We start from the raw sequence: 18,620 nt of genomic DNA on the forward strand, positions 1-18,620 counted from the left end.
GAACCCAAAAATGAAACCCTACTACTCTAATAGGTAGCTGGGGGTTAATACCAAAAGTCACTGTTGATTTTAAGTTCAGTAACTTCTACTACAGAAGTTATTCTGTCCCCACATCAGATCAAAAGTTGTATATAGCATATAAAAACAGAAAATGAAATTTTACTGTATACAAAAAAAAGTACTTATTTCCCCAATAATGACACCACAAAATGGGAAAATGAAAAATATTTAATACACAAAAAAGCATAACAGCATCAGTGGGTATTAAAAAGCATAACATAGTGCAAACACCAGAAAATACACAGCTATCAGTGGAGCTGACAAAAACTAGGTGAGAACACATGAAAATGTCTCCTGGCCTCTTTTAGTGAGATGGCTGATTCGTTATTTTAAATTATTATTTTTTCTTCCTAATGTACGAAGCATATTCGCTATGTTATTATAACTACCTGATCAGGTTTGTTACTTGGAAAACTGTATGTTTTCTGTATACTGACAGTGCATTTTATGCCACCTACTCAAGTGCATATAGGAAGAGAATTTTTGTATATCAGCATGGCAGTCCTGTCTACTGTCCAATTTATACACACTACTCTCAGAATCTAGAGACAGAACTTTTTTTTAGTCAAGAGCCTCATCTCGAGGCAGACATCTGATCTAGAGGCACAGGTGAGAGGAAAAGCGGGCTGCGCTGGGCAGGCAGAAAGGGGAGCTCGTGCTCAGCTTCCAGGAGATGAGGTCTTATGAATGTATACCCCACACCTTGCTATGCCAAGGGCATGGCCACTACTAGCTTATGCGAGGCAACTCCAGGTTAAGTTGCTCCGCCTTGCTTAATTCCCACGACAAACTATGAGGTAGAAAGGGTAGTGGGTGCGCTCATTGTACAGATGAAAAAATTGAAGTTTAAGAAGGTCAAGACTGGGACTCAAGACAGTGAACAATCTTCCTCCGCATCTCTTTCCAAGAGGGACTTGACAGTACCTAGCTAGAGACAACGGAGTCCTATTCAGAGGCCGCTGAAGACCTCTCTCGCCAAGTGCTGAGGAGGCCAGACATTTCAGTCCCCCTTTAAAACATTTTGTTACTTTTAAAAGGAGGAAAGAAAAAGCCAAAGGAAAAATCAATATTCTGATTCTTTTTTAAAAGGAAGTGAAAACATAAGACAGACTACAGGGGGGAATAAGTCCTTCCATAGGAAGAGGGAAGGCTGACCTCAGTTTCTCAGCGCTGAGACGGGGAGCTGTTTCCCATTTGCCCATTATGCTCACAAAGCTCCGACTAAGAGCTATTTTTCATTAGTAGCTCTGGTGTCACAGCCTCCTGTCTTAGGAGAGCCCACCTCCTAATCCGCCTCTGCAACAGAAGCATTCCCCAGGAATGCCTGCACGGTGGGGTCTCATCTGAAGGTACTGTAGTTACAGCCATCCAAGGAGAGATGCGGGCCTTTGACATAAAAGCAACACCCAGAGGTAGCTAATACCTCTGACCTTCGAGAGGAAAGAGCAACAAACAGTTAGGGAGGGAGGAGGGAAATGTCTGAGATCAGAGTACTTACTGATTTAAAAAAACACCTTGGGATAATGAGCTAGATGCTCTGATAAACTTTCGGTGTTACAATGAGGCCAATTTTTAATAACGCATTTGCCATATTACAGCAGCTGTTCTGAGAAAGGAACTGCTCTGATAGGCTATTTGGCCCTTTTTAGGATCCCTGACCCATCCCACCCCAAGAACTGAGGACTGCTACCTGCTGTGCTGGCTCCCAGAAGACATTAATAAGGCTCCTGGATGAAGGAAAACAGTGTGTAGGAGAGGGGGCACCTTAGTCTTCAGACAAGCTACCCAGAAATATGAACTACATCTTTCTGCAGGTACACTTCTTTCAGTGTAACAGTTCTTCAAAAGGCTCTTGACAGAGGTAGGTAAACCCAAAGGTACGTTTATTCTAATGTTTATTTAACAATACGATGTTCACTGATAATGGCAATACTTGGGATTGCACACTCATTCCATAGAAAGATCACAAAATGCTTATGGGACATTGGCCCACAGAAGAGAAGAGACCTGGTGGCTCTTATAAAGGAAGAACATAGCAGTAGTCATCAAGGAAAGCTGTCAACAGAAAGGACATCTCAAAGCAATCTGGAAACACTGTCCCCAGATTAGGTCTGGGGAGCCACTTGAACTACTACCTCAGATACTCCTTCCTCACTTCCAGCTGAGCTCTAAGATCCTTAAAGGTTCTCCTCATATGTTAAACTGCAAGTCCACTCATTACAACTGAGAAATTCCAGCCAAGTAACCTCAGCAACCCCGCAGGGCACAATCCCAGAAATGTGGAGATATACATTCTACTTTTGGCATAGGGGACAGCCTGCAAGTTCCTTTACCTCTGAAGGGCAGATGCTAAACACAGCTGAATAGTCTAAGTGTGCGCAAGTACACCCATGAATAGGAGAACCATCCAAATGGATTCTTCTGCAGGACATGGGTCTGAACAATTTATGCAGATACATGGGTAAATGGAATGTGGGTAAATGGAAAACAACAGATTCACAGTATCTAAAGCCATATACTTTCAGTTCATATCTCTCTTGAAAAAAAAAAAGGAACTGGTTAACAAGTTCCCTCTTTTCTAAAGATATGCAATAGCTTTGTAGAACCCAAGATCTAAGTCACCAGTATCTCATTAACGTATTTTCAAGGGAGTCAACATTATGTTGAATTAACATTTTAAATGCTGCAAATGGGCATGACCTTTAACAATAAATTCTTACAGACAAAATAATATCCCACAAGATTTATATACATCTAAATATGCATAAATTATTATTAAACACACCTGTATATTTCAAATACTGGCAGTGATTCGGCCTTCTATTAGAGAAGCTCATGGCAGTATGGAGGCTGGCCTAGCTAGGTGCCAATTCCCTGTTCAAGCCTAGAATTGGGAACCTATGCTAGTCAATAAATGGACTGTGGTAATTTCTGTTTAAAGGCTTGGTCTTTAAGATTTCATTTATAAAGTCTAATTTAAGTATTGAATACAAAAGCATATCCAATATTATAAGTACAGTGCAAGTAGAGTTAATATTAGAGCCAGGAGACATTTTTGCTGTAACCTAGAAATTGCTTTCCTAAGCATCTGTCATCTCTGCTCTGAACTTTTTTCCAGGATAACACAATCATAAATATTAACTTAAATGATAACTAAGAAATCAGATGCTAGTATGGGATGATTTCAGTAATCATACATCTGTAAGCAGCAGGTACAATAAATTCCACTGACACCTACTTTAACAGATCCTTTCCTCACAATTCGGATTTCAACTCAAGCATGGCTCACCTATAACTAGGAAGACCATATAATTGAGCGTCCAAGTGAAGACATTTGAGAGTGAAAGGGAGAAATGGAGACAAGTCGGACAGGATGCTGAAAAGCAGTGGTACGCCAGCATGCAGTCTCCAGAAAACGAGAACATAAGGTCACCCTGACTGCAGTAAAAGATGCGGTAGTGTTTGCAAGTCAATAGTTTATCTCACAGTAGTGAACTATGAAGACTTCACACAGCAACTATCCCTTGCTTTATGGCAGTGAGTAAAATATACATCTGTACTGCAGTGGCACTGAAGAACAAAATAAAAAACAGATCAAGAAGATGCTTTTAAGTTTCCTGCAGATAAAGAATTGCTCTGATAGACTATTTGCTTCTTTTTAGGATCCCTGACCCATCGCACCCCAAGAACTGAGGACTGCTACCTGCTGTGCTGGCTCCCAGAAGACATTAATAAGGCTCCTGGATGAAGGAAAACAGTCTGCAGGAGAGGCAGCACCTTGGATTTCAGACAGGCTACCCAGGAATATTACCTATACCTCTTTCTGCAGGTACACTTCTACGTAACAGGTTCAAGGCATTCAAAAGGTTCTCGACAGAGGTAAGTAAAACCCCATGTAGGTTTGTTGTAACACTTCCCATTCAAACGTACAGCTTAGGATCTTCTAAGCAAAGCTCTTAGCGCTACTGGGGTCAGTGAAAACCCCAGGAGAGCAAAAAGGAGAAGGAAAGCTGAGTAGCCTAAGAGGATTCTGTGCTAGGCAAGGATGTACCAACATTAGCACCAAACATCTACAATAACAAAATTCTTAAATGTCTTAAGTTTTCTAAAAAAATTGCAACTTTACATAAATGGAATTATGGGGTCCAAGGGCAGAGCCCCAACTTCTTCCTGCCTCTCCCTTATGACTTGCAAAAGCACTTTACTAATAAAAACAAAAGAAAGGGCTATGAAACCATTATGAACATAGTAGTACTGGAAGCAGGGAGTAAATAGGAGGAAAATAATCTAGCTTTCTGAAATTTCAGAGCACTGACCACAGACTGAAAAACCAGTGAACTGAAAGGACTGTTCAACTTACTGGGGGAAAAAACCCTGTCCCTCATGCCTGGAGAAAGCCAAAGTAACCTGAGCTTCATTCCCCAGAGGAACAATACTGAAGAAAATGATTCAGTTCCTCTGCCACCTCTACTTGCCTTCCCAGTGGGAGGAGTAATTTACCTGATTCTGTAAGGATGCCTGACATTTACTGGCCCTGTTTCTCTTTTGGGAGAAAAAAATTGTTAAAAGTTACTTTTTATCTAAAGTCTTATTTTGGTTGCAAATCCTACTCTCCAATATTTTATAATTATTAGTTGTCCCAAATTCAACAAGCACCACAAGTATTTAACAAATAATGAGAAGTACAGCTTAAAGATTTCCAAGAGACTTGGATTCCATTAATAGCTCTATCACTAGCTGTGACTTTCAGCAGTCATTCAACCTTTTATCCTCATGTGCAATATAAAAGGGGTGGAATATGAGTGTGTTTTAGTTTTAAAATTTTGTAACTTTAACAAAACTTCTCTAGAAATTAAATATGATACTAAATACAGGGGCCTAGTTCTACTTCCTGTACCTGGAAAAACCCTTCCTTCTAGAGCAGGGCTTCCCAAAGAATGGTCTGTGAACCACTTGAATCAGCTTCCAGAACACTTGCTCAAATGGAAATCCCTGGCCCAGACCTCAGTGATCAAAAAGGCTTCCCCTCACCCATCTAGAATCTGACCAGGGGGCACTGCCTCAGGGTGTAAAAAAAAACCTCCAGAGGCATGAAACGGACAAGAACCAGCAGAAAACCCCCACAGGACTCTCAAAAGACCGTGAGGACAGAGGAAAGCAAAGCAGCTTTGGTTACAGATACTGTGCCTTACCTGTCTACCTACCTTACAACTTTAACTAAGAAGGTCATGGCAGACACATAGCTTAATATATTTACTTGCATTAACAGTAAAGTCAAACATTTTCTGACTGAAAGTGAAGTCTGATTTAGCTGATTAATTTTATAATGAGAACAGGTGCTGCCACTTTATATGACAGGACTTTTTAAAATTAGTTAAATTGATAGCTCCAAGGCTTTGATAAAAAATATATTTAAAGCATGTATACAATATATTGGACAATGTATCTTTTGTAAGTACTTAGATCTAAAGATTTAGATGTCAAATTAAACACATGCAGAGGGAAAACTTATCCAGGGTGAGATGGTGGAGGGACTACCTGGGAAGGGGCACAGGGAACACTGAGGGGACAGCTTGTTCTAGGCACTTATGCAGAAGCCTACAGTTCATCAGAAGGGAACAGTTTATTTGCTCTTATACTTCAATGTTTGAACTGTGCAAAAGATTGTTAAATACTTCTTCAAAATTCTTTAAGGGGTACGTTAGACAAAATGTTTGATACTATTACTCTAGGCATACATGGAAGAAATCTTGTTTTTCTTTTGGCTTTTCTGAACCAAGAAGCCTGACTGCAACATAAAGCTCTACATAACTTATCAAATTATTTATGCTTTTTCACTGCTAGCTTTAATATTTTTCTAACAGCCACCTTGGATTTTGATGCCTAAGAACATTCTCTAACAGAAGAGAAGAGTAGGGAAGAAAATAAAATTAACTAAATGAAGATAAATCCTCAAGGCATTTGGTAAATGAATGAATGAATGTATTTTTGTTTGTACTGATAGGTGCTTCCTCCCAGATCTTCATCTTTGAGGGAAGATGAAATGATTAATATATCTTTTCATGTTAAAGGAGACTCCAAGTTGATAACCTAGTTCTGAAGAACTTAATCTCAAATTCCACATAAGTTTAGACACGAAAATATCCTGGAACAGAGAGGTTTACGTGAATTGGTCACACTGAGTACAGATACTCAATACTGATGTTTTGATACATGAACCTGACAGACCCTGTTATTTTTCAGCAATTCACTGATTCAGCTATGCTATAAAAACCTTAATAACTAACTGAATCTCTTTCTTGCAAATAGGGCACAAGGCCCCAGCCTTCTTTAATTTTCTGGCACAGTGAAAGCAAGCGACAAGATGGCCTGTCCTCCCGTGAATAATGTTCCCATCTCGTGGTCTTTTCTCACACAGTCTGCATGGCTTCAAAAGATTCTGGCAATCCTCCATGTTTTCTGTATCTGTTCTCTGTTCAAAAAGGTTATCTGATTGCTCTCCCACGCTTGAAATGGTCTCTTGGCTTTTAGAACTGTGAGCCAAATCCAAGAATTCCACTGAGCTGCAGGGGTCAAAAAGTTTGGGATTTTCTTCCTTTAAGTATGCACCTTTAGGTCTAACAACAGGAGCGGATATGGTTCTTTGGCAATCAGGGACATCGATTCCTTCATGTTCCTTCTTTTCAGGTATGGCAGCGATATTAGATGTGGAAAGAGAATGGGTTAATTTAGAACAATCTGAATACCAATCCTTCCTCAAGGCCCAGCAACGAAAACAGTACCTCTTGCTTGGAGAGTTAAATTTCTTGCACTCAGTACACTGCCACTCATCCTGCAAAGACAAGCGCAGCCAGTGAGCACTCTGCAGCGAGCCCGAGGACAAGGAGAGAGAGCATAGGCCAGACCTCCTCCTCTCACTATGCTGCCAAGAGTCCTGACATTCCACAGCAGGACTCTAGCCTAGAATGGAAGTAAACTCTGCAGCTATGTGTAAGCCCGTCTGGAGAAGGTGCACAATGATAGTGACGCAATTACCATTTCAAGCCAAAATTTGACATAGCTATCTTTAAGTTAAATTAATTATTTTGGCTTTCTATCTATTCTGGGTGGAATTTACATTGTTTGCTTTCCCCCAATACCTCTTTTTTAGGTCATTTGTCTTCACACAACTTATTCTTCAACTGAGCAAGAGGTTAAAGAGTGAAGAAGAGATAATACTCTGTCATTTTTCCTACTAATTAAAAAACTGTTATAAAATTTGGCAAAAAGGAAGCTACAATTAAAATGAGATTTGAAAACTACTAAATTTACTCATACTCTCTCACTGCTCTAGGATCACAGGTAGCTAACAGTATGCCTAAAACGCAGTCTGAAAAATGTATGTTCTTATCCTTGAATGCCAATTAATTTTTTCCCTATGTCTCCATACTCAAATTAGGCGATACTAGAGCTCAGTGAATTTTAAATGCCTTGCTTAATTCAAACATAGCTACCTGGAACAAATCAAGAGTATTTAATGTGGATAATTGCCTGGCTCTGACAGGATCAATGATTTGACACAGGCTGACTTGATTCCTTTGAGAACAGAGGCCAAGCACTTCAGTTTAGAAGCCATAACTCACCTAGACAGAGAGGGAGCGACATGACCATTTGTAAACTGGGATGTTCTCCAAAGAGCCTCCAAACATTCTTGCCCATTTAAGATCCTCAGATCTCATCTGAAATGCTATACAAATTCTCAAAAGAACTTCACAAAGATTTGGAATTCATAACTGATGGTGTGTCATAGTCTAATTGGCATCACTTTTTCTTTTTTTAATAGTACATAAAATAATAGGATTTATTAAATTCAATGGCATCTTTGATTGATGAAATAGTCTATTTGTTTAATAGGCTTTCTGGGCCAAGTAGCCACAGAAGTCTGATTAAGATGGAAACACTTACCTCTGCTATTTGTATTATGGTCAAGAACACTTAATGGACCAATATATTCCACTTTATTAGTTAGCTATACACAGCCAGATAATTTGCAATGAATTACCATTAACAGTCAACAAGAGGTTCGGGAGTCGGGGGAGAGCAACACCAGAGACAACCTTAAATTTTTCTATCCCCAAGCAGCAAAATGTAAAATCCCCCCTTAGCCTCTCCTCCCCCTTCCTCCCACTGAGAGTTAGATGAGGGACATACACACTATAAGGAAAATGGGGAATTCGCATGAAAAGAGAAAAAGTACACACTGGAGTATAAAACCCAAGATGTCAAACTGTGACAAATCCACACCATTACCTAACAGCTCAACAATGAATCTTCATTTATTAGCTCTCCATTAATATAAACCCATGTGGAAATTAAGCTATTTTACATCTGTTCCTTTTTAAGAAAGCATCGAAAATATTATTTTTATATTTGACAAAAGCATTTTAATAGCTCACAGGTCTCTCTCTGGAATTACACAAAGGTGCTTAGTGGGCAAAGTATGCAGGACTATTCTGAGTAACTGTACCCACTACATCAGATTCAAAGAGTCTGGACAGCAAGGGGAAAGGCACAGAGTCATTCATCCCTTTTCAAGGTGGGGAGAGATTAGATCAACTCATCCCCTCTCTTCTCAAATTCCAGTAAGAACCTGGAACAAGATGTAAAAAAACCAACAGCATCTCTTAACACCTAGGAAAGGTAGAAATGGGGGCAAGGAGGATTCTTCAACAGAAAGTGAACTGCTGGCACATTAACACATTAACATCTGAAGAGATGAGAGGTGCAAAATAACTCTTTGACCAGACATTCATACCTCCGAGGTAACTTCTACATCAGTATCATCACTTATGAACTTAGAGTCCTCAAGGTCATCACTTTTCCCCACTTCAATCACCTGTGAAAGCAAGTAAGGTTCACCTATTTTAGATGAGGTAATTACCTGAGAGCAAAAATGAAAGAGCTTCAAGTTGAAACTCACATTCTGTCTCCATCACTAGTACTTAAAGAAGACAGCTTAAATGTGAGACCAAAAACAGGATTCTGTACACACCTCACTGGCATTTCAATAGAATGAATGACTGAAAAGCACCCAGAAGGGTTACCAAGTATCTTCTGAATTTAGAAGGGAGAGGCTGTCCAAATGTATGACTTTAAAGAAAATGAACAATATCAGAGTAGAAAAGCTACGAAATTATTAAATGTGGAAATTTTCAATCTTGGGAGTCTATGTCTAGGCATTCACAGGAATGGAAGTGAAAATCTCTGCACAAAATATACTTGGATGTGAAGAAGGAAAACAATTTAAAAATTTTACTTTTCATATTTTAAAGTAAAACTACTTAGGTGATATTTCGGCCATCCTATAAAAACATGCCATTGGACAAAGAAACAAAGTCAAGAAATGTTGGTCTTCTAAATTTTTACATTCAGATTTTGAAATTCTAAAAATTAAAATCCTAGTTTTGTGATCCAATTAATGGAATAAAGCCAGTTATGATACAATTGTGAACCTCCATATAACAACTTTCTCACAGAAGTTCAAGTACTTTAGGTCACATCTCCCTAGAGAAGTTCCCAAATGTCACCTTTGTCTTCATTCCAGCCACTTGCATTCCCTTCTGTTGCTACCCACATAACCAGTCTAACAGAATCCAAGCATCTATCTATCTACCACATAACATTCAGAATATCCTTCAGGAAACCAAATTACTATCAAAATCCCTTAATTAAAAGATGACCCAATTTAGGTCCTTTTTTTCTTTTTGCTATATTTACTCAGTGCACGTTTGCTTAGCATCTTATCCATGGGGCACTGGATCTGCTGCCCAATTTCTTTTGAGACCTGAGCACCTGGCCGCACAAGTCATCTCTGTGTACTCACACCATGTGTACTCTGAGTTCTAATTCTCTCCATTCCCCCTACTTAAACTCTAAACTCTGTGGAAAAATCCATTTCTATTTAGATATAAAATGGTTATGGGAGCTACTGAGATGTCTAAGAAATAAGGACTTTTTTCCTACAGGCTATTGTGACCATTTATAACTTTGCTCCTTGTTAGCAAAGCAAAGCCTCCAGAAGAAAAATATCTCCACGATGAGAAACTAGAAGGGCACAAAGATAGTAGTTTATTGCTCCTAACAAAATAGGAGGCCTTACCCATGAAGTCCCATCCTATTTTTAAAGCCACCCTGATTAAATTAATGTGAATCTTAAAATTGGATACAGGAAAACATTAAGAAGTAAGGGAGGATTATGTGAGTCATTTGCTGTTCGAAGAGGTATAGGTCAAGTCACCAGATCGGAATAAATTATATTGTGCATACATATATAAAATCAACAAGAAATTTTTCCAGAACATACCTTTTTGTCCCTCACTTTCTCTACTTCTTCACTTGTTTGCTCAGTACCAGCAGCTTCAACTTTTATTCCAACACCAAACTGTTCTGATACTGACTCATTCAAAAACAAGTCATCTGTGGTATCTGAAACAATGGCAGTACCTATATCCTAACAGAAGAAACAGAAAGACCTGAGTTTTTCTAGTCAGAAACTTATCAGAGATGAACCCAAAACTCACTGTCTTCACACATCTCCAAAGAACACCTAGCCTTTCTTCAATGGATATCTATTCACTCAACAGATACCTTCTTGGCACCTACTATGGATAAGCTAATGGTTGGATATTAGGGCACCGGAAAGAAGTTTTCTATTTTAACAGTAAATCAGGTATAACACCTTAGAAACAGTACGGACAGGCTTAAAAGCTGAAGACTCAGAACAGCTCAACCAAACAGGATCCATTCCTGACATTCCTTTCCACAGGTGGCCCTCTGAGAAGCTAGAAAACATTGTTAATTGTGACACATTTTTTCCTTTAATGATCAATATTTATTGAAGAAAATGAGAAATACTAATGGTTACTCAAACCTTCTGTCCTCTTTCTGAATTCTTTAAAAACTTCAACTATAACTTACTTTCTGCACTCAACTATGGACATTTTATGACATGCTTTCTATAATACTTACAAGAGAAAAACTTACTGTTTTGCCACTGCATGTCTATCCATTTACTGCACAAATACTCACTGAACGCCTACTGTGTGTCAGATACTGTGCTGGGTGCTAAGCACTAAGAGACACTGCTGAGTAATACCAAAGCCCTGGACTTCATTTCAGTGAAGGGAAAGAGAAAACAGACACAAAAACAAAATACAACCATAGTTTTACAAAGTGAGAAGTGCAGTGGAGAATATAAAACAAGATAATGGACAGAATGATGATGGCTTGAATTAAGGAACGAAAGCAGAAGTAATAAAAAGTGGTCAGTTAGATTTTGGATATATCTAGAACCTGAATGTGGCATATGACAGTAAGAAATCAACGATATCCCCTAATACTTGGCTTGGATAACTGGGTAAAAGGAAAGGGGGGATAAGAGAGTTTTGTAAAGTTAAACAAAAAAAAAATCAGGAGTTCTATTTTGAACATGCTAAATGTCATATCATCTAAGCAGAAGTGTTGATAGGCAGCTGGGATATGGAAGTTGGGCACCTAGGAAGAGGTCAGAGCTGGAAACACAGATTTGGGAATCATATACACACAGATGGCACTTAAAGTCATAGCACTCAATGAGAATTCTTCAGAGACTTCAACACGCGGTCAAGAGTAACAAGAATATTACTCCAAAAGAAAAGTTCTTCAAATGTGAGATTTACCTGATTTGTCTGTAAATCAGTTGAGCCATTACTTCTAGGTGTATAGTTGTTTCTCAAGTTTCCTAAAAACCACCAAGGCAGGCCAGTTATATCCCACTCCTCAAACCCAAGGTCCAGCTTAGATGTCTCATCTTGGGTTAAATTTTCTAGAAAGTCTTCATCTACAGAAGTCGAATGAAAAGGATGATAACTACGTACACAGCACTTCAAGACTCTCTTAATAATATTTATAATCTCTTTATAAGATAGGTAAAAACAAATTACTATTCCCAGTAAGAAAGAATCAGAAAACAAACATCTGTTTCAAATGCAAAGCCCAAACCCCTCCCCTTGTTAGGCTTCCTTAGCAAGTGATGAAACTAGAAGCAAATGATCATTTATCATGAAATCTAAACTCTGAAAGCATCTAAACAATGACACTGTTCTAAAAGGATTTCTAAATGGTCATTTACTGGCATTTTAAAGATTTCTACCACTGTAAAAACTGAGGAACAACTTGCCCTAGTACATGGTGTCTGATAATGGCTTGACCCACTGGATGGCATGTGGTGATAGCATCATAGCCAAACCCTTGAGACAGAAACAAGGTGGTCCAGACCGTAACAGGCAATAACAGGGATGTCAAGGCAGTCTCTCACTGGTACCACATATTTTGGGACATTTCTCAGTTAATTCATACATTTTGACAGGTAACAATCATTATAAAACACCGAACTCTAGGTTGTTCAAATAAATATACACACGTATGTCTTTTCTGGATCAATGGGCTCTTTCAGAGTTAAGATATCTAAAATCTAGAAATATTGCAAATCTAACACATATTAAGGCCCCACAATATTCCAAGTAAAAGACCACATGTTGTACATCTAAATGACATTTGGGACAGTTACTAACAAAGTCGGTTGCTACCACATGAAATTCTCTTCTTCCCCGTTGTCCCGTCTTTTTGGCCGTGCTTTACTCTTTTTCTACCACCTTACTTCCCTCTACCTCTTCCCAAGGCACTCAGCATGCCAATGGCAACCACGGTGTTTAAATGTCCTGCAGTACACACAGCTGGAAAACTGTCTGCAGTAAATGGGTCCCTGCCAGAATCACCAGCCAAATTCCTGAGATGGCGCCCCATTAAAGTCACCTCCACGTATTCAAGCTCTGTGACTTTTCATGAAGAGAATGGCAATAGGCCATCCTTTCCAGATATAGAAATTCTGTCATTTCTGTCTGTATACCTTCCTGAAAATGTTATTCGCAAAATTTACATCACAAACTACATATAGTCTCTTGAATTGGCTGTTTTTATATTTTAAACAGCCTTCTGAGTAAAAAATAAGGACCTGCATTTAAAGAAACAAAATTACAGATTTAATGCCATACAGAGTGGAACAACCCCCAGGGTAATTACGTAGCCCAAAATTCAGTGTATATTTTCAATGCGATTTGAAGAAAACACAGCATGATAAACTGATTCAATTTTTTTTAAACTGACTCCATTTTAATTTAAATATTTACAATATTTCAGCAGCATAACTTCCTGCGATGTCACCCTAAGTTTAACCTACCATCGCTCCAAATGTGAGCCAGGTACCTAGACTAAAAACCATCATGCCATTAATACCTGTGAGGAATTTAGGATTTTATACATTTTTGCAGAAAAAAGTTTTAGAAGACATTTTATAAAGTAGGGTTTGGGGTAAACTTCCAAAATATCAATTAACTCATTTAACCTATGCATTCCATTTCTAGTATGGATGGCAAAGATCTAATGACTCCCTTCCAAGGGCAGAGGAACAACTACACTCGGCTTCTTATGTCTCATTCTTGCCTCTAAGATACTAAGAATATTTTATCATCTTTGCAAAATTCAAAAAACTGAAAATTAGCTCAAGCAGTCAAATCAAAATAAAAATTCTAATCAGATTGAATATATACATGGGTGCCAATATTCCAAAGGCCAAGGCAGCCAGGTTACCAGGTGGCAGAACAGATAAACATGCAGTTATCTTGCATTAGTGCATTAAAGGAAAGGCCTTGCTTTATCCCAGTCACCATGGCTGCTCAATGAGCATTACAATCTTCCTCAAACTTCACAACGGTGACGAGGGCAAAAAGATTTTCAGAAAAGAATGAGAAATAAGTATGACATAACGCCCCTCCTACTTCACATTTGAAGAGACAGCATTATTTTTTAAGACCTCAATATAATGGTCTTAATTACAACTTGTGCTTAATGTGGATAGATGCCATTTCTAGAAGTCATCAACAAAAAAGAAAGAAAGTCTACCTAGTCTTAATCCAAAACCTACCTTCCCTAGAATTTCTGCATTTACGTTGTGAGGTTGGCAGTACAGGAATATTGCCTTCTTCCGTTCTTTTCCTAGAATTGGAACTTTCCTCTGCACTTTGCTGAAAAGAAAGGAAAGGTGTTTATCAGTTCAACAGAAATGACTGAGACCAGGGGATGTAGCAGTTCCATTCTAGCTCACCAGTCAGTGTGCGACACAAAGGGTTACACACAAGCAAGAGAACTCTGGAGTTCACCACAGTCATCAAATAAAGGCAGCACCTCTCCTCATCCCACTGTGAGCAGAGCTAGGACACTCCCAAACCTGGGGGAGAGAAGTCTCTGCACAAAAGACCAAGGCATACTGTGAAAAATGGGCTATCAATACAAAGCCTCTAGCCTACTACAAAATTAGGTGTAATTCAGAGAACATGTGAGAAACCCTCACCATATACCAAGATGATCATAGTTGTCCCGGGTCTGGGGAATCTTTAAGAAATGGCATAACATGAACTTAACTGAAACAAGCCTGTAAAATCTAATAAAGCCGTTTCCTCAAACACCTCTGAACATACACATCACACACACAGGCACACACAAACTCCAAAGAAACTGCAGCTGGAAGAACTGAATTCAGAAGTGCTACATCCCAAAGGAAAATTCAGAGACTGGAACTCTGTTATGGGCAGAACAGAGAAGGTTCACTCTGTCCCTGGTCTGTGAACTCCCAAGAACCTTTCTTATTAAATTCTTACCACATTCAAGGAAAGGTCGTGGGAGTCCAAGATCCATAGGTACAGAGAAGGGGCCACTCTGTACAACAAAAGAAGTCACCGTGTGGTGATTTTACCTTCAGTCGGTCTTGACTTGGAATATCCATACTGTGATCCTGTGCGAGAGCGCGAGTCTGAGCAGCATCTGGATAGCAAGTAAAACAAAAGGAAAACCTTCCCTGGTAATAACCATTCTTTCCACACAAAGGACCTCAGCAAACAACCCTGGAGCCAGGTTTGGTCCCTAGAGATGTACTTCTCCATATTGGCTAGACAAGGCTCTCATCCAAAAGGAACAGAAAGACCAAAACTACTAAAAATGGCAAAGACCAAGACAGGCTATCTCAAAATAAATTACCAAAATATAATCTGGGGAAAAATGGAAAATGACTAAAAAAAATGTTCATAGCAAGCTTTCAAACTTTAGTATGAAAAATGATTCCAAGCAGGGAATAAACGGAGAGTATTTTTATCATCTTTTCCTTATAGGTGTTTATTACCAAATTTGCCTAACTTGTAAATAAGGACAAAAAGAGTCTGGCTTTTTAATTTAATCTTTACTTTCAAGTGTTAAAAGTTACAGAGGGTTACGAAATCTGAAAATCTGGAATTTTCCCCACTTGCTTCTAATGCAATGGCACCTTCATGTAAATTTATATTCTAAGTGTCAATGATGATTTCATAGTTTAAATTCCCATCACCTTAATATAGATTAATCTTTTTAAGTCAATAACTCATTTTTTCCAGTTACTATACACGTTTCCTAAGAAGGAAGAAGAGGCAGACAAAGTTTTTCTCAAGGCCAATAAAACAAAGCAAAGCAAACAGTAACCTGAGAGCATTTCTTAGATAGTCTGAGAGAAATGTATTTCAAGGGCTGGAAAATTTTCAAGCAGACCAGAAGATGAAAACTTAGCTACAGAGAAAGAAGAAGCTGCACAGAACTGAATAACTCATTATATAAGGTTATAAGTAACTGAACTGCACCCAAATAAGTCTATCATGGATTGAGTTCATAAGCTACTATCAGGTCCAGAGATAAGATACCAATGCAAAACATCATCCTTGTCTAATAAAGACTGCCAGGGAGGGAATACAGATCCTACCACTCGCCTGACAAATCAGTTGTTTTACACAAAGCAAACATTTCCAAAATTGTAATTACAAAGAGCAATATTTCTAGAAGCATTTTTATAAGTAAATGTTGATATTAAGAAGTTCAAGAGACAGCATTTTCTAACCACAGTGGTCTTCAAAAATCAATGAACATATACTGCAGATGAAGTATCTCTTTAGTAAGTCAATTTGGTAACTGCTATTTATAGTTCTAAAGCCTTACTACCTTACCTGGGTTAAAATAATTAGCAGCAAAAAGAAATTATCAGGGAAAACTACAAGGTACAAAGGAATTTTTAAATAAATACAAAGTTTGTCATATGTATTTCACTTTATTAGTATACATGTGGAAATTTGGAGAAATGGTTTATAAAGAACCACCTTCAACTTTAAATTACAGCATTTTCTTCAACCATCAAAACATAAGGTTTAACTCCCTTGCAAAAGTGTAAAATAGGTGATTGCAAAAGCACTTTTCTCATCTATCCTTTCAAATGTGACACACGCATTCCAATTTACAAAGATCAGCAGAGACGGCCAACCATATGCACCAACATAAGTTCAAGTCAGAGCAGACAACCAATCAAAATTACTGTGGGGCAGTGTCCTGGTTTGGATCACTGTACTGTGGTTCTTAAGACACTACCACTGGGGGAATCTGGGAAAAGAGTCTATGCAGCTCTTTTTAACACTTTTGCAACTTTTTTTGTAAGTGAAATTATTTCTAAGCTTCAAGTTAGAGAACAAACAGAATGTTTTGAAGATTTAATGTTCAGAGAAAATTTGTGTTAAAAGAATTGGGGCAAATTCTGTTACAAGCAAGGGCTCAGGAGACACCAATGAGTGTGTGGCACAATGAAAGAAGGACTGGCCAGTCAGAAATACCTGTTCTATCAATTATCAGTGGCATCTGAGGATAAATCACTCATTCTATTAAAAAAACTTCAGCTTCTTCTCCAGACCTTTCTTACAGGGCTGTTTTAAGGATCGACTGAAATGTTTCTTACAGAAATGTTCACTTTAATATAAGGCATGTAAAATTCTGCACAGGAAGTGCAAGGAAGAAAATGAGGAAGAGAAAACGTGAGAATTACACCCACTCTAGATATTCAGAGAACAGAGCAATGAGAAAACAGATTTTACTAAAAGAGTAGATTAGCAAACATAAAATAAATCCTCTGGGTATTTCAAGCCTGTAGTGACTATCCAGGAAAGCCGTTCTATTTCACAAGTGACTGAATTTCAGTAAAGCTCCATTATCATTTGCAAGGCCTTCCCTCTCAGACAGACATTTACAGTTGGGTGAAGTGGGCAAATGGCTCAATGAAACTAACAGGCTTCAAATTCAATATAAGTTCAAAAGCACCTTTCAGTATGAAGCAAAGTGTCCTTGCTCTCACTTTAAAGAGTAAACCTTCATTAGGAAATACTTTTTTCCAACCTATTTGTTTTGGTGAACTACTGAGAGACAATCCAAAGGGATTACAAATTTAGGCTTTCTTCAAAGGACAATGTTACCTAAAATCTAAATGAAGCTCACAAAAGGGTTTCATGTAGGAATAAAGAAAGAAAAAGTTCATTTTTGGAAATTAGTGAGAGGCAGGGTTACATTTCAATTGTATCCAGTTTATTCATTTATCTCTAACACACCACACTTCAGACCCCAAAACAGCCAGTTTCCTACACGTACTTAATAAATTAAACTCAAAGGCAGTTTTTTAAAAAATACGGAATCAAGCAAAGGGTTAAACTGGCATTCAAATAACAGAAAACTAAAACCATTAGGCGAAGGTTCTTGGGGGACCTTTCTAACGGATGAATCAGGTGATGTCACATGACACCACAGAATCTTAACATCACTGAAAGGGACAGGCAGGCCTTACATGACTGATAGGACACAACAGATATACAACATACCACCTCTGAAACCTCAGCAAAAAATTTAAACATAAATCTACTCAAGTACTACTAGTTTACCAAAAACAGAAGATAGAGAAATACATTAAACAACATCACAAGGATACAATCTGCAAACTCTAGGATGTGGGAAATTCTACAGGACAAACAATCCATTTCTTCAACAAATAAATGACATAAAACCAAAGGAGGGTTAAGTTGTATAGATTAAGGATACTCAAGAGACATATCACAAAATGCAATGTGTGGACTTTGGATCCTGATTTGAACAAGCCAAATGTAAAAGATATTTCTGAGATAACTAGGATAACTATAAACTGGCTACTGAATAATACTATGGAGTTATTATTTAGTTCATTATTTTTAATTTTGTTGGGTGTAATATGGCATTGTAGTTACGTTTGAAGGAAAAAAGTCCTTATCTGTTAGAGATTTTAAATGTATGTCTAGATGAAGCAAATATAGCAAATGTTAATAATTACTAAGTCTAAGAGTAGGCATTCATTATACTAATCTCTCTTTTTCGGTATATTTGAAAGTTTTCACAGTGACAAGTTAAATAACATAGTAATAATGTTGTGTGTGACAGGTATCCCTCCCAGTCAAGCCAAGGCAGTATCACATTTACATCTTCATTCTCCTTGTTTTCCCACCATTTGCCCCCTTGAACTCAAAGCTGTGATAAAGACTGAAGAAATATGATGAGACATACCTGTAGCAGCAGTTGCTAAAGTGACAAGATTCTTCCTTAGCATATCATAGAGAGGGCTGTCATAA

General features: G+C 38.2%; 1 protein-coding gene across 5 annotated transcripts in view; it reads right to left on the reverse strand.

Annotated features, from left to right (window-relative positions):
- Window positions 1–212: 212 nt before the first annotated feature.
- Window positions 213–18,620, reverse strand: part of MDM4 (MDM4 regulator of p53) — a 36,837-nt gene continuing 18,429 nt past the window's right edge. The window contains exons 5-12 of one of the 5 annotated variants that reach the window (XM_036909677.2): window positions 18,556–18,611; window positions 14,888–14,955; window positions 14,060–14,159; window positions 11,757–11,917; window positions 10,403–10,549; window positions 8,855–8,935; window positions 6,843–6,892; window positions 6,445–6,739 (exon numbers count right to left, since the gene is read on the reverse strand). In XM_036909677.2, the coding sequence (XP_036765572.2) occupies window positions 6,658–6,739; window positions 6,843–6,892; window positions 8,855–8,935; window positions 10,403–10,549; window positions 11,757–11,917; window positions 14,060–14,159; window positions 14,888–14,955; window positions 18,556–18,611 (745 nt within the window). In that variant the 3' untranslated portion in view covers window positions 6,445–6,657. Of the gene's footprint in view, window positions 6,893–8,357; window positions 8,731–8,854; window positions 8,936–10,402; window positions 10,550–11,756; window positions 11,918–14,059; window positions 14,160–14,887; window positions 14,956–18,555; window positions 18,612–18,620 lie in introns of those variants that run through there. The other 4 variants (XM_036909676.2, XM_036909681.2, XM_036909679.2 and 1 more) reach the window with 4 other exon arrangements.

Source organism: Manis pentadactyla, chromosome 9 (assembly GCF_030020395.1).
Source record: "Manis pentadactyla isolate mManPen7 chromosome 9, mManPen7.hap1, whole genome shotgun sequence".
Taxonomy (NCBI): Eukaryota; Metazoa; Chordata; class Mammalia; order Pholidota; family Manidae; genus Manis; species Manis pentadactyla.